The 15,977-nt window shown below is 47.5% G+C and overlaps 1 protein-coding gene across 1 annotated transcript in view; it reads left to right on the top strand.

Annotated features, from left to right (window-relative positions):
* Positions 1–15,761, top strand: part of jcada (junctional cadherin 5 associated a) — a 33,933-nt gene extending 18,172 nt beyond the window's left edge. Inside the window, exons 2-4 of the mRNA XM_036522068.1 lie at positions 3,206–3,623; positions 8,397–12,331; positions 14,833–15,761. Coding sequence (XP_036377961.1) covers positions 3,292–3,623; positions 8,397–12,331; positions 14,833–14,867 — 4,302 coding nt within the window. The 5' untranslated portion in view covers positions 3,206–3,291 and the 3' untranslated portion in view covers positions 14,868–15,761. The remainder of the gene's footprint in view (positions 1–3,205; positions 3,624–8,396; positions 12,332–14,832) is intronic.
* Positions 15,762–15,977: the final 216 nt, after the last annotated feature.

The following is a 15,977-nucleotide window of genomic DNA, read 5'->3' as shown; positions in this document are numbered from 1 at the left end:
TGACGTTTTCTCAGTTCAGATCATTTAAAGGTTCAATTTTCTCTAGAAGTCAAAATGACAGGTTATGTTTACAAGTCCTACGTGGTTTGAATAGAAGTAGTTCACATTACACTCTGAGTTTAGTGAGAAATGCTAGAGAGCAGTTGATGTGGGTTTTTTGCTGAATGTGTCAGCAATATTTGTGAGATGAAGACAACTGATATCTATTCAGCACAATTTTTAAGGAGGGACAGATTCAGTTCAATTAACATAACAATAGCACCTAGACCCATCTCACCAAATCATTCCCATGTGATTAACTTGAACAGTAACTACAAGTAGTAACATACTCATAAACAAATGACCAGAATGACACCTGCTCTCTAGAAACAATTCTAGGATACTGCTGGCCCCACGAGGACACCTGAGATAAAGCTGATGCATCTTGAAAAGACATTTTCAGCTAATTTTGGTGGTGAAAATGATTTGTCAGACAGGCCTTAACAAGTACCCGTTGAATCAATTTAAGAAGTTTAAGATATAGATGACTATAAGATAAATGCAGATGTATTCTCTCATGAAATATGAGTGCTGCACCATGTTGACGTTAGTGGTTTGCGTGTGGTTTCACTTATTTTTAGCGTGTTGAGCTGCACATGCAAGCCATAAACCATGATAATTCATTTCAGAAAAAAATGCTGAAAATAGCTGAAAACAAAAAAAAAGCAGCTGCACTTTTCCAAGTGTTTGAACCGGCACGTTTCCGTTATTAAAGTGACCTCACTTTCAGGTTTACGCGTACGCAAAGACACAAATCACAAGTCAAGCGCGGTCGCATGCATTTTCTCAAAGCCAAGCTTTTTTTTTTTGTTTTTTTTTTGTAGGAGATTGTAATGCCGTTGCATAAGGGGTTTAACAGAGTTTAACCGGGTCGTGTTTTGTACTGTATTAGCCACCGGGGTCGTGACCAGTGGAAATTATGAAGCTTTGCCGCTGATGGGGAAGATAAGCTGTGCCCAGCAGTTATGGTTACAGTGGAAACAGCGAGCCTGTACAACAGATGCGTGAAGGGGGTTCGGGGAGGGGGGGGCTCAAACATCGCCTGGGCTGATTCACAACATCAAGGATAAACAGATAAATGACTAAATATGTGGCCAGACAACAACTGAAGCCAGAGATCAAAATGCGAGTTCTGTGCTGAACAGGAAGGAAGGGTGTGACAGCCGTTTCGGCTCGAATGTCTCCGTTTTGACCTGGTGTGTTTTGGGCTGTTATCAAAGGAGATTCATGCACTGCAATGATTGCGGTGATTCAAACATTGTGGAAAAACACAGGCTTTCCTGGGAATGTGATTTAAGGAGGCTTGCTGTTTAACTGAGGTGTGCCTCACATTTACGAGAGCTAATTTATGTGGAATTTTAGGTTTTTTGAACTTGTGTACTTGCGGGCCGCTGATTTTCTGTGTAACCTTTTACACAATTTAAATGTTTTTCAAACACTTCAAGAATATCTTTCTGCTTTTGACTTCTTTTAATGACCCAAGACTCCTCAAGATGAATAAACACTAGTTTTGCCTCAGAAAAAGTTAAAATATTGTAAAATAGAACGAGGGGTTCTGCTGTTGAAAAAAAAATGAATTAAAAAAAACTGAAAAAAAGAAAGTGTAATAAACATTTCTAAAGCATCTAGAAACAGTTAAAAAGGTAGAACTGAATCAAAGCCAAGAGTCAATCCTCCAAAGCTAACGGGTTTAAAAGTCCTAAATGAAAAAGATAATCGCATTAGAAGGCCAGCCATACAAAGAGAGAAGAATTCCTCTTTCTAAGAGGTTAATCACTTCTGTATCACTGGCCGCTCAGGTTGCAGCCTGTTAGGAAGTTGCTTTGAGAAGTTTTCAATTAGATCTAGTGGAAGACCAGTAATATATGAAACACTGACAAAGGGATCACGGAATATTTTTGCCATCAGTGTCTCATCATTTTCTGCTGAAAATTTGCTTGAAACACACCATAGTAATACAGGAATATTTTTGATCATATTCATATCCATGAAACATTTAAAACATTTTTTTTCCATCCAGTGTACAGTTAAGGAAGGGCACGGAGATTTGCGGAGAGCTTCTAAGATGCTGTGTTTTGGAGTTTGTGGGGGTGTGTTGCAGCTCAGTAAGCTTGTGAGTGATAGTAAAGATAATTCTGAGATTTTGCACGGTGTTGTTAGACTCTTCGCAGGGCTTTCATTTCCTGATCTCCTTTGCATCATTCAACCTTGAATGAGGCAGGAGTCAAAGTGCTTTTATTTATCAGCATAGTAATGAGGCAGGAGTGAAAGGGGTTTTTTTTTTGGTTCAGGGTTATTTGATTTATTTATTTTTTTTTTGTCTGAAGCGGGTGGACATTTCTTAAATTTGGCGTGATGTTCAACTGTTCTCTGTGAGGGGGTATCTGGGGGCAGATTCTGCGAGTGGCTCTGTGTTTAGGAGCATCAATCAGGGCAACCGGCACACTCTCACTCTAAACTCTCCTTGCGACAGTCATTACAGTACCAGCGGAGTGTAATCCTCACCGGTTTGGCCATTTTCTTCTCTTTGTCTAGTTCTGAGATTATGTATTTATTTATTTTTTTGTGTGAGCGGGAGATTAGGATTTTGACGTGGATGGAGTGCGGGGGGGCGGAGGGGGGCGGAGCAGGCGGGGGGGGGGGGGGGGGGGGGGGGGGACAAGCTCGCGAGCACACGTGGGGCAGCTTGGAGAGTCGTGCACTAAACATCCGAAAGAAGCCGCTGCTGCCGTCCTCCAAAAATCCCGACACGCCGCTGCCGAACCCCCCCCCTGCGCCCGACAGCTCCTCCCCTCTCCGCCGCGGCCGGGGCAGGAGGGGGCCGGGAGCTCGCCCCGCACAGAAGAGCTCCTCTAAACACCCGGGCGGTTTTTCCATCGGCGCGGATTTGTTTTTCGCCGAGCCGTTCCGCATTTTCAGCTCGGCGGCGAGAGCGAGGACCCGGACCCCCCCGCCCGCGCCGCCATGGGTCTGAAAGGGGGAAGTGGCAGGCGGACGCCGCACCCCGGCCGTCACGGGGCTTGAAAAAACGGGGGCTCCCTTTTTGTTTTCCTCTCCCCCGTCCAGCCCCTCAGGTCCCCTCAAAAAAGGGTAGGGGAAAGTGGGGGGGGGGGACACAATGGCGCCTAATGCCCACCTTCTCCCGTCTCCTTGTGTTTTTTCGCAGTGATGGCCTCCGCGGCGCGGAAGAAGCGCCGAGCGTAGGAAAACCCGGGGAGAGAAGAGAGAGAAAGAGAGAGAGATAGACGCGCCATGTACAGTGTGGAGGACCTCCTGATTTCCCACGGATACAAAGCGCCCAGAAACGCCCCCTCGTCCCGCGAGCTGCAGCAGCAGCAGCAGCGGCACGCCGACCGGCGGCGCGATGTGGCCGAGGGGCGGGCCTCCGGTCACGGGACGGCGAACGGGTACGAGACGGACGTGGGGGCCTACGTCTGCGCCCGGCAGGCGGCGGCGGCGGCGGCAGTGCGGAAGGGGTACTCCAGCGACGGCGAGTGCAGGGAGAGAGCCCAGAGGAGGAAGCCCAGCGGCGGTAACCACGGCGACGCGCAGCCCCCTGGAGATCCGCTCACCAGGGACAGCGGGTGAGTTTCTTTTTGACAATCCCTCCCCCCTTTCACCCCCCCCTCCCCCCCGGTGTGTGCAAGCTGGACCCCCTCTCTGCTTGGGGCAGGGGGAGTGTTCCCTCCAGCAGCTGGGTGTCAGAGCACCCAACACTGCTCACTACAAGAGGGGAGAGCGTTAAAGACAGAATCAGTCAAGGACTTTTGAGCTGCGGAGTTTGCATAACTACTGTGACTAAATCCTTAGGCAGAGCTCGGTCTTTCACACACCTCACCCCTCCCTGCAAAGCCGCTATAGGGGGTACTTTGCTGCACCTTGGAGTCTTGTCTGTCACATTTAGTCTGTGTGTGTGAGTGTGTGTGTATGTGTGTGTGTGTCTTATACACAGTGCAGCTAGACGCCAGAGCTGTGATCAACACATACTCCTCAGTGTGTCTGTGTGAGCACACTCCCCTCTCTCACAGTACCCTTCTGTAACATGTTAACTTCACATTAAGCATTTGGACACATGTACCTATTTAACCAAAGGAACACTCACATTTCAGTGTGTGGACGCAGCTCCAAGTACAGCCTGGCAGAATTATGCAATGAAAGTGTGTAGTCGTAAACCTCTTTTTCATATGCGCTGGCTTGTACAGTGAAAAGCGCTGGATCTGTGATTTTACCCTGCTGGTTTAAAGCTGGATTTGTACATGCTCCCTTAAAAATGAATATTTTGTAAATGTTTCAAGATGGCAAAAAATGTTATGCATGCTGTTATGTTAATCGTTAATGCAGATTCATGTCTACATTTAGACTGCAAAAATTGGAGGGTATTATAATATCATGTCAGTATTATGGCGAAAGGATAGTAGATCTTAGCTTGTAGATTTGTAAGATACAGCAATGTTTTCTCTTCTCCTCTCAGTAACCTTGTATTATTTGGAAAGCTTGTCATATTTAGGTTTATGCTAACCTTATCCACTAGGTGGTGCTACTAGCTGCATATTGCATCTCAAATATCCTCCAATAATATTTGAGACCAGCATAAAACTACTTACCAACTTACATAACTGTGACATTTCTCCATTTCTCACTTCTCTGACATTGCAGCATGTTAGTGCATGACAGACTACCTGTATGCGTAGGAAATGTCTGCTGTTTAGCCCAAGGCCCTGCACCTTCACTGTATGGTTGCCTGGTGGTTATATAATGTGTGATAAGAAAATCAACAGAAGAGCAGCAGTGATATCGTCTGCCCTTCAGAATATCAGTATCTGCTCATCAGGTCTGCGCTGGGGAAAATGCCAGATATTTTAACAGTGGAGCTGCTCAGGATGCAGCCAATAAGGAAACAGAACAGCCATGTGCAAGAGTCGATCGGGATCATGTAAGTAGAAGCTATTGAGGCTGTGTCTCAGACTGAGACCAAGGGGTCTAATATCGTCCAAGATCCGGTATGATGCAGGGACATCATTATGTCTTCTGTACATGTGAACAGCACTGCATATGTGCAAAAACATCTAATGAGCTGACATCCAGACCCAATACAAAACGTTTTTACTCATGACCGCAGGTTAGGGAGATTCTTGTTCACTGCCGTTCACAGTTGCTCACACTGTGCAGACTGAGATGGATCTTTCGTTGGTTTTATTTCTCCTTTAAGAGGACGGGTCATCATAAGTTCAAATATGAAAAAAACTTGTGTTAAGAAACAATGCACAATTTTGTAACACCAGAAATTAATTTTTCATATTGAGAAAACACTCATAAAAGTGTTTTTTATACATTCTGAAGTCATTGGGAGTATTGCAGGACTTTGGTGGAGGGAGAAATCAATCATATAGTTGTTGTAAATGTGGAATGTGGACGCATCCACAGTTAATGTACTGTCAGCATAACAGGGAAATTGAATTGGTAACGGTATGGATTACAGGGGTGCGTTTTATGTTGGACATTGCTTAAAGGCATTTGGCATAGACACAGTGTAAATGTTTGCGTTTCTGTGCAAAAAGGCTCATTTTTGATCATAACCACATTTAGCCTGTGCCCTTAATGTCTCCAAAACCAGTTTTACATTACTTAAAATATCGTTGATCGGTTATGATTTACCCCTTTATACACTGAGAATATGGAGCTGGAACATGGAACATTCGGCCTACTAACTGAATCATTAACAAGTTTATAGTCTTTGGGAGATGCATGTAATGTATATATATATATTTTTTAAAAAACTGTAACCTATATACATTGCTCTGGATAAGAGTGACTGCTAAATGCCAATAATGTAGTGTAATGTAATGGAAGTGACCACCCCCATTGAACCACCCAGCCCTTAGTCGTGGTCTGGAAAGCTTTTTGTGTTGTCATAACAGATCAATAGCTGTGGCACTGCCCTCACCCGAGTCCTGTACAGCTCAGAGCACGCAGCTATGGGAATTGACCAGGTTACTTTGGGAAAACTAAATAGTCATGGCAGGTATTTTTTTAAAAATCACTTTTAAAGTTTTGCATGGACCATCTCACCTGGCTGCTTAGAATTGGCTGACCGGTTACGTTTACACAATATTGCATTTATTTTACTGTGTAACTGATATGTATAAATTGTTACTTGAGCTGATTGTTTTAGCTATGAAATATTTATGAAGGTAAGAGGTAGATTGTTTTGGTTTTATTACACGGTAAGTATCTTTGGCAGTGCTGAAGTTGGATTAAATCAAACTTTTAAGTCAGTCAAGTACCCGGAAATTAAGTTAAATAAATAATTGCAAATTGGTGGATTTTTCTGTGGCAGTAAGGCTGTATTTTGAATAAAACTGAATTGATTGGCTAATCGAATTATGCGCATGAATTTAAGTCAAAGGTCTTTTTTCCACCCGCATTGCTGTGCCAGTTCTCTTCTCTTGCTAATATTTCAGTGTTGATGTAAGGAAGTTCACTCATTACAGAAACACCTGAGAGAAATGATAGTACCAAAGATATATTATGAGATTTTATTTAAAAGCCTGTATAATTTTTTATGTTTTTTTTTTTCCTTCAATCAAAATTTTTATATGATACAGCTGAGTGTCATTCCCCCCTCAGGATATGAAGTTGTTTATTTGCTCTTGGACTTTACTGTGGTTCTGGGTAAGGAGCTGCCGGTTTATCTTGGACAGAGCTGTGGATGTAGGAAGCAGGCTGAAACACTGAACTGTCTTGGCGTGAAGACCAGAGACGAGACGATAAATCAAAATAGGCAGAAAAAAATACCCGCAAGGATACAGTTCATTTGAAGGGAATTGGAATTCACGATCGAGACCCTGAGACCCGATACTCCGGCATAGTACATCATCAGGTTCTTGTTGGTATGAAATCCAGGGTGGTTTTACACGCAGATCATATTGCTGCCACTGCCGGGTTAGGGCTGTGCTTTTGAGGGAGTCGGACACCAGCACTGCTATCAGATATACATAAACTACCCTCTCGGATGGGGTGGGAAGGGCAGCGGGTCCCTTTTCAACAGCCAACCAGTGACATTGCCGCTATAATCAGTCATCACCGGAAGATTTTCACTCAGCTTTTTAGCGTAGGACAGTTCTCACCTCTTGGCTTCCCTGTGGTCTGACATTAAATGCAACACCTGTTGAAGAAGTGTGAATTCAAAACTGCAGCTGAGCCTCTGAATCACAGCCATGATCTGGCTTTTTGCATTGACTTGTCGAGAGTATTTAGGGCTAGCATTCGCAGATGCACGACCCTGTCATCAGAGGACAAAGCACATTTCTGTCTGAAATGGAAAAATTGTGAATTTGGGGGTTTCCCTGTGACGTAGGTACGGTGTCGCGTGATGTCACCACCATGCCACCATGCTGTAAACTTCGCAGTAAATGACACAAGGACACCACATTTACGGGACACTAGTGTAGAGGCCTAATGAGGACAGTGAGGAATGCAGCATCTACTTCAGAAGCCAGCTGGCAAACGTGTCCACAATTCCCAAAAAAGCAAAGCCAAAAAATAGCATTACAGTCCATTAAACTTGCATTCAAACTCTTTTTGAAGTGCTCCACCACTCCCAGTAGTGCTTATTTAGGCCTGGATTCATTCAACATTTGTCCATAATTTTAACTAACAATTAGTCAGCGTTGGCCTACTTTTTTTTTGTTTGGCCCATTCTGTTATCACCAGAATTAATGAGCAAAAAATGGTACTTGATGCGTGTTTATTGTTTGTCGAAGTGAAGTACAAATCCTGATTGAATCCAGACCCAATTCAGTTTATGAGTTTTCTGAAAGTTTACAAGTTTTTTTTTTCTAATCTTTCCGGTCAGGATGCAGATATCCAGAACATAACACACCTGAGGATCTTGGTTTCGTGTTTAAAAGTGAAATGAAATGGGAATAAACATAACAAATGTTTTTCTGTTTATGCAGCTGTTGCCGGAAAATCGCTACCTGTCGCTGCCTTGCTGAAATTGTTTTGCCAAAGAGTGAGACTCACACAAACACAAGAATTAAAGGAACAGGCTGGGAAAATCAACATAGCTGCAGAAGCTTGTGTAATCAGGAGTGAATTATGTGCTCTTTTAACTATGTGTTTTAATATATTTATTTATTGTTATTTTTAATTCTTAAGGGTTACCCTATTATTAATGTCCCAAAGAGGTATATATTTCATTTTTTTATTTCCGTATCCAATTAAAATTGTTTATGTGAGCAGCAGTTTGTAAGTGTTGGTATATGAAACTGCAGCAGGTGCATTTGAGTCATAGGATTTTATGATGTTTTTGATCACTGCCTTAAACATGGCTGCCGCCATCTCCTGTGTTTCAGATTCTACAATGGGGCCAGGGGAATGTACACCCAGCCGAGGGGCGAGAGGGACGTGTCCTACTGGCGGAGGCGCGGGCAGGACTTCAGCGTGCTGCTGGATTACGCTGACTGCAGGGAGCCCAGGGGGAGCGGCTTCGTGAGGCCCCCGGATGGGGCACGGCGCACTCAGGAGAGACAGTACTGGGATGAAAGGGAGAGGGACTACTGGAGGGCGACCGGGGATAGGAGGTGCCAAAGCCTGGGGCCGGAGGGGTGGAGACCGACGGCCTCTCTGGGGCGGCAGCTGTCCGACTGCGAGGGCGAGAGGCGGGGCCAAGAGCAGCGCCACCTCGGCACTCCGGAGGGCCCCGTTGACCCCCGGACCAAGGGGAAGTCCCTGTCCCTGCCCAGGGTGCTGTCGCCAGAGAGCCTACAGTACGTGGACGTGTCCGCAGTCGGGCAGAGCGTGTTCGCCGGTCAGAGGCTCAATGGCAGCCTCCCTCACGGGCCTCCTGGGAGATACCATGGCGAGAGCGGCAGCCGGGGGTGGTGGGGGGAGAACGGCTGGCCGGTCGCCCCTGGCAGTCATGGCGCACCTTTGCCGAAACCTAGGTTCAGCAGGCCCCTCAAGCCCCCATCCTACGAGGCCCACCAGCAGACGTGGGGCAGCTCAGAAATGCTGGCCGGGGATCACGGGCTCCAGCCACAAGACAGGTCCCCATACGCCCCCAGGCAGGACTACTTCGCGCACGAGCCTGCAGGGTCCAGCGTGGAGCCCCCGGTGTACATACCCCCGCCGTCGTACGAGAGACCTCTGCTGCAGAGGGCCCCCCAAAAGAACTATGCCGACATGTCAGACTACAGGCTGAAAGGGGTGCCATTTCAGCAGGTCCCCCGAAGCGTGGAGTCCAGCAAGTGGTTTTCCAGACCGGCGGGGTGCACCTGGACGGAACACCAGAGGGACAGACATGTACCCCGCAGGAGACCGGCGCATCCGGGACTCTTGCCGGACGGCCAGGGGTGGGTGCAGTACCTGCCCTTCGACGACCCGCGCGTGAGACACATCTCGGGAGGCGCCCTGACAGACGCCGACAAAATCAGACACATCAGCCAAGAGCTTCCAGATGCTAAAGTGTTGGAACATTCTACAGACGACAGTGCCTTTCCCCCTGCAGAGGCACCATGTGTCGATACAGAGCCGAGCAAAAGGTCTCTGAATGAACCTGACGACGGCAATAGAGGGTACAGCAGTTTGCACAAAGACAGTGACGGCTCCGTAGCCTCTGACCAAAGTGGTAACGTTCCACAGCTTCGGAAGGACCTGCCTCACATGGTTTCGCAGACTAGACCAACTGGGCAGAGCCCAAATTCGGGCCAAGGCTTCTCTGAAACCGTGACGCAGGTGAAAAAAATCGAGCCCAGTATGGACGGAGACGGGAAGAAGAGCTCAAAGAGGAGACTCAACGAAACCATATTCTGCCTGGTGTCCGTACCCCTTCACCTACAGCCAAACGGGGACAGCTTCGACCAGAACAACAACGAGAAACCGCCAGGTGCAGAGGAAACTTCTGCTGGAAGTAACGCCGCCGACCTGCCGAGCCAGCAGCCTCTGAACGCGTCCCTGGCTGATTTGGAGCTGGAGACGCTCACCAGGGATGCGACGAATGGGAGGGACCCGAAAAAGGCCGCGCCCACGACGGTGAGGGAAGAATTGCAGCCCCTCCGGCTGAACGACCAACAGGAGCTGCACTCCCCTGGGGCCTGGCCTGGGGACCAGTACAGAGACCGGGAGACACAGACAAGCTGCCCCGAGGGAACCAAGGGCACCCCACAGGGCCTACCAGATCCGCAAGCATTAGAACAGGGCCGTTCTGCCCCCGACACCACCACAGACAGTGGCGCAGGCGCCGACTGCAGCACCTATGGATATCCCATCAAGGGGCAAAAGAAGCTGCACCCATCCAGCAACAGCGCTTTCTCCAGGACGGCAATCTTCTCCAGCCAGCTTAAGAAGAGCGCAGCTCAGCCGCCGCCCTCGGGAAAACCAGAGGAGGTGGCCTACGTCTCGGCTCGGAGAAGCGAGAGCAGACCGCCGCCCATTAATGCTCCAGAGGCTTTCGGGCAGTTCCTGCTGAAGCCGGTTAGCCGACGCCCCTGGGACGCCATTGAGGAGCTGGAATCGTTCAACAAGGAGCTCCAGGCCCAGATCGGCAAGCGTTCCAGCGTGGACCAGTGCATCGAGGACCTGGACAAGGCCTACCTGGACATTCTGGAGTTGGGCGCTGCAGTCGGGAACGACGAGAGCCCCAAGACGCGAGATTCAGACTACAACAGGGAGAGCAGGCATGCAGCAGAAGAGCCCACCAGAAAGCCTGACAAAGCCCATTGTGCTTTCGAGGGCTGGGCCGTGGGGGCAGACCCCGACCGCGGGGAGGTGAAGAGCACATTCTCCAGGCCGCCAGGAAGGACGGTGAGCCTCGGCAAGCAGCCGAATGAGCCCAGCTTCAGAGACTACAGCCTCCAGTCTCAAATCCCGCAAGGATCAGCGGGTGACTACGGGGCCTCGAAGACGGACATCCCCGTCCTGAAAGAGTCTCTGCTGAGAGATGTGGGGCTGACAGTGTACACCGAAACACCAGGGGGCACCAGACACCCAATGCAGGATGCCTCCACGCTCACCAGCCCCCCCAACTATGAGGACGTGTGCCACGCTTTACAGCTGTCCCGAGAGAGAGCGGCTCCGGACGAGCACAAATCAGAAAACGTCGGCACGGCTTCTCACAGCTCGTTTAGGACTTTTGGCCTCAGCACAGCATCCAGACAGGAAGTTTCCAGCTCTAGAGTAGACACTGAAAGAAAGGTAAAGAAAGAGAACTTGGTATGCAGACCCAGCGAGGAAACAAGCACAGATGCTCCTCCTTCCAAAAGTCAAAACAGCAGGTTCTGGATCAGAGGGGTTCATAGTGTTGCCAGTGCCGATGAAGGTATGAACAGGTCAGCCTCCGATGAGGATGACGAGCCTGATCACTTCGATTGGAGGAAGCAGCTGCCGTTGGCGGAGAAGGATTTGGAAGCTCTGCTGATCAATGAGAAGGCCAACAGCCTGCCCCCGGAGGACCTGAGCAATCTGTACGAGGTGAAGTGTGCCGAGGGGATCCCAGAGAAGGAGTCGATCGAGGAGAGGGCGGCCAGGATTCTGGGAATAGAGGTGCCTCCCGAGTCCCTTGCCGTGGGCGACCAGAAAGCAGGGAGCGATGGAGGCACAGAGCCTGACGAAGCCATTGAAAGCGATCCCGGGAGGACTGAAGAACCTCCAGAGAGTAGCGTTGAAGGAGAGATATCGCAAGTGCAAAGCCGGTATGAAGAAGTGAGTGGGGAGTCCATATATCAGAATGGACCTGAGCAAGAGGCGGAGGAAGAGGTGATGGAATCTGGAGGGGACAGTGGCCTCAGTGGGGTGATGGAGGGGAACGATGCGGAGCAGCAGGTAGAGCAAGACCCAGTCCAGCCCGAGGTTCTGCCCGATGAACCACTTCTGCCTGTGCCCACTACTGCCAACGAGCTCTCCCTGAGCGGTGATGAAAACGGGCACAACGACCCCCAGGTGGTCGAGGCCCCACAGGACGAGACAGCTGCCTCACCCTGTCAGGTAGAGGTGGAGCACCCCATCAAGGTAACAGAGGTGGAGCCCGAATGCCACACAATACACTTTGGTGCCCAGAGCTTCGACCTAGAGGAGGAAGTCGAGGGGGAAGGCGAGGGAGAGGTGGGGAGGGATGCCGAGGGTGAGGCGACACCAGAGCGGCAGCCTAGCCCCATCCACACCCTCTCATTGGCCGCCCAGCCACCGCCTCGCAACGCCACTGTGGCTAAAAGGGAGATCACCCTACCCCCTGACTTCAGTGACTCCTCACTAGAGGCGGACCTACTGGACGAGGAGGTCCCGCCCTTTTCAGGTCAGTGCATTAGGTGGTGTGCTGGAATGTTCTGGGGAAGGCAGCTGTTCTAGGTGGAACTATGGAATGGAATCCTTGGAACTAAACCAGGCAAAAAAAGTTTTCCATCATGTTGTCCATAATCTCACAGAGGAAGTAGGAGGATAACATTTTTGGGGAACATTCCCAGTGTACATTCCATACTGTCTTTTTTACTGTTTTCCTCTGTCAAATGTCAGTCTAGGGAAAAGACACGGTCACTTCATGCCAAAATACAGAACAAGCGAAAATCTGCTTGTATAAGAATTTTAATGACACCACAGGCTGTCCAGTTAGTAAAGGGTCGTCAATTTATCTGTGGCCTACAGTTACTAATCCAGCACTGTATCAAACCCAGTCTTGGAACATTAAGGGTCTCTGTTAACAGATCTGAAATGAAATTTGAAGCAATATTAAAATTTGTTAAAATTTAATTACAATTTTAAATGAACTGAAGACAAATAAATTTTGTTCTCTTGGATGAATCAGATACAGTAATGAAAAGTGTTTATGATGAAAAATAAAACAGGAAAATACGAAAATTCTGAAATTGTGAGTTATAGTGCTATATGTTTAATTGAATGTCCAGCCATATTCCCTCCCTTGCTAGACATTTCATCAGCATGTAATTGACCAAAATGGCTTGGTTATAAAAAAAAGGCCCAGTAAAACTGCCTTATTAAGAGGTGTGTTCAGAAATCCAGAAGAGGTTAAAGCTGTAGCAGTAAAAGATAATTGGTTGATGTGTGAGGTGTTAGAAACTGGCCGTACAGAATGCAAGGGAGAAAGGGCTGGAGTGTCTGTTCGTCTGTTTTGAGCATTTTGTTCAGGGAGATTGGGTGGGGACTTGAGCTGAGAGTCTGGACAGATGTGGAAAATGTTGCGAGGAGCGGTATACTGATTTATTCCCCTGTCATCGCGTGGTGAGCGTTTGCGGTGCCTGCGATTAAACATTTTTACCACTAGAGGGAGTGCTTGTTCTTTGTTTCAGTTCTGAGAGGAGGAGGAAAAAGTTTGAACATGATACAGCGCTGTGGAAAACATTGAACAGGGGTGTGGCAGATTGAGGAGTAACTCATAGATATTCACACAAACCTGAGGATAAACATAGTCAGGGTCAGTCCTCAGTTTCTTCCTGAAACTCCTTTTTTCCCTCAGGTCCAGTTGGTAGTGATTTGTGTAAAAACTTTGGCAAAGAACACAAGTGAGGCCACAAGCCCCTGCAACCAGTAATTAACACTCTACACAGAACGCCTCAGCTGGAACCTCCAGTGAACACCAAGCACTTGCTTTGACCATGTTTTTGTGAAACTAAGGGTCAAATGGTTGTGTTAAGGCTGTGTGAGGCAGCGGGGCTGGGGGGCTCGGAGGGTTCAGAAGGGGTACAGGCATTCCCCTGGCAGTCAACTTTTCAAGGGAGGGGGGGAGAGCAAGAGACAGAGGACAGAAAAGGTCTCCAAACTAGGAAGAACAAGGAAGAGAGCAGGATGGGGGGAAAGAGAGGGAAAGGCAGAGTGAGGTAGGATGAGAGAGGGAGAAAGCAGAAGCAAATGGGAAAGGCTGAGAGAGAAGAGTTCAGCAAATCTGGAGCTGATTGTAAAAAAAAAATGACAACATAAATGGGACATGTTCCCAGTCCCTATATTTCATAACAGGCATTTTGCAGATGTTGATATACAGAGGGAATTACATAGGTTACAGTTTTTACATGTCATCTATTTATACAGCTGGATATCTACTGAGGCAATTGTAGGTTAAGTACTTGCCCAAGGGTACAGTAGCAGTGCCCCAGTGTGGGCTTGAACCAGCAACCTTTTGGTTATGAGCCCTGCCTCTTACCACTACGCTACACTGCTAACCCACTATATACATTGCTGCCCAATGTAGCACATTGTACTAGGTATGAATTTCCTTTCCCAGTACATTGCACGGGCGGCAGTGTAGCATAGTGGTTAAGGAGCAGGGCTCGTAACCGAAAGGTTGTCGGTTCAATCCCCACTGGGACACTGCTGCTGTACCCTTGGGCAAGGTACTTAACCCACAGTTACCTCAGTAAATATCCAGCTGTGTAAATGGATAACATTGTAAAGAACTGTAACCTATGTAAGTTGCTTTGGATAAAAGCGTCTGCCAAATGAATAAATGTAAAATTGCACACTGGCATTTTTTTAATTTGGTATGAACCTCCATTCTCTATACTAGCTGTACTAAGTACTGCGCTATGATTATTGTGCTGATGTTGTAGTTGATGTTGTTCTTTTGTATTCTGTTGGATGTGAACCCTGGCTGCAAAACGTTTTTCCCCTAGTGGGATAATAAAGATAACCTAACCTAACCTAACCTAACCCATATATACCTGGGTAACAAAGACAGATTTAATTTTAGGTATGTCAACTGCAGGAAGTGTTCCAAAAAAATTGTAGTTACAATGAAGAATAAAAACAGACAGTGATTTATCTTTCCTGATTTTCCTTTTCTTCCAGATTCCTACGACCCCAGCCGAGTTGAAAGAGTTTAGAAAGAGATGTCGTCTCCATTGAGAGACTCAGTTGGGACACTGTGACCTGGCCACCCACTACAGATGCCTTCATCTCATCCCACAGCACAGAAATGGCCTTTTGCTTTGACGCGAGCATTGTTTAGGCGGTCACCTCCGCCGTCCTACTGAAAGCGCTGTTCCACTGCCAGCGGGGCGGGGCCCACCAGAGGGGGCGTGGCCAATCAGGGGAGGGGCAGGAGGGTACAGCTCTCCTCTTTTTCATCACACCTCGTCTTCCTCTTCCCCCCCCCCACAGCGTTTCACCGACGGACGCTATGCAACCCTGCACCGCGCGCCTACCTTTCAGACATCATTAATCCCACGCCTATTCGGTTTTGCCTGGAGGACAGCCATTGTAATCTGAATGTAAATGATGGGGTTTTGCAAACAACTGACGCAAGAGTCAAAAGAATGACACAAACCATGCGATTGCAGTCATCACCCGAGTCACCTGCCCCTGAAGAACACGGTACAGGGGTCTGAAGTGTTGAAGGGGACTTTAAAATCGTAATCTGAGGCATTGTATATATTTTAGACACTTTAAGAGCCATCAGCCATTGAACTCAATAAAAACAGGTATGCGTTGCACTATTACCTATAACGGTAATAATCGGACAACTTTCCACATTTTCAGAATTAAGCTGTTATTTGTACATTTGGAGGGTAGTTCTTTTTGTAGGTGGAAAGTGTCAGGTTGCATCAGGTAAGGAACACTTTGGTTATTTTGTCAGTGCAAGACAGAGCAATATCATTCTATATTTGTAAGGATGGGGGATGGTGCGGATTGGAGGCAGGAATTGATGTTTAATTTGTCCTTGCTTTAAATCTCTGCCAGGAGAAACCGTGTGCATCCTTTTATTCAATCAAACCGGCGTCCTCAACATGCATCGAAAAGATTACATTTCACAAAATATTTATTTTTGTTATCTCATCGATTTGTTAATCAATATATGTAATGTAAAAAAAAGTATATTTCAAACTGTATTTTAAGAGATATTTTGTATTTAACCATTCTATTTTATTTGCTCACTTTGATTAAGCTTGAAGTGTCATATGCCTGTATATTACCATAAGAATATATATATAATT

The sequence above is a fragment of the Megalops cyprinoides genome, chromosome 2, assembly GCF_013368585.1.
Source record: "Megalops cyprinoides isolate fMegCyp1 chromosome 2, fMegCyp1.pri, whole genome shotgun sequence".
Classification (NCBI taxonomy): Eukaryota; Metazoa; Chordata; class Actinopteri; order Elopiformes; family Megalopidae; genus Megalops; species Megalops cyprinoides.
This window is presented reverse-complemented; position numbering and strand designations above follow the sequence as displayed.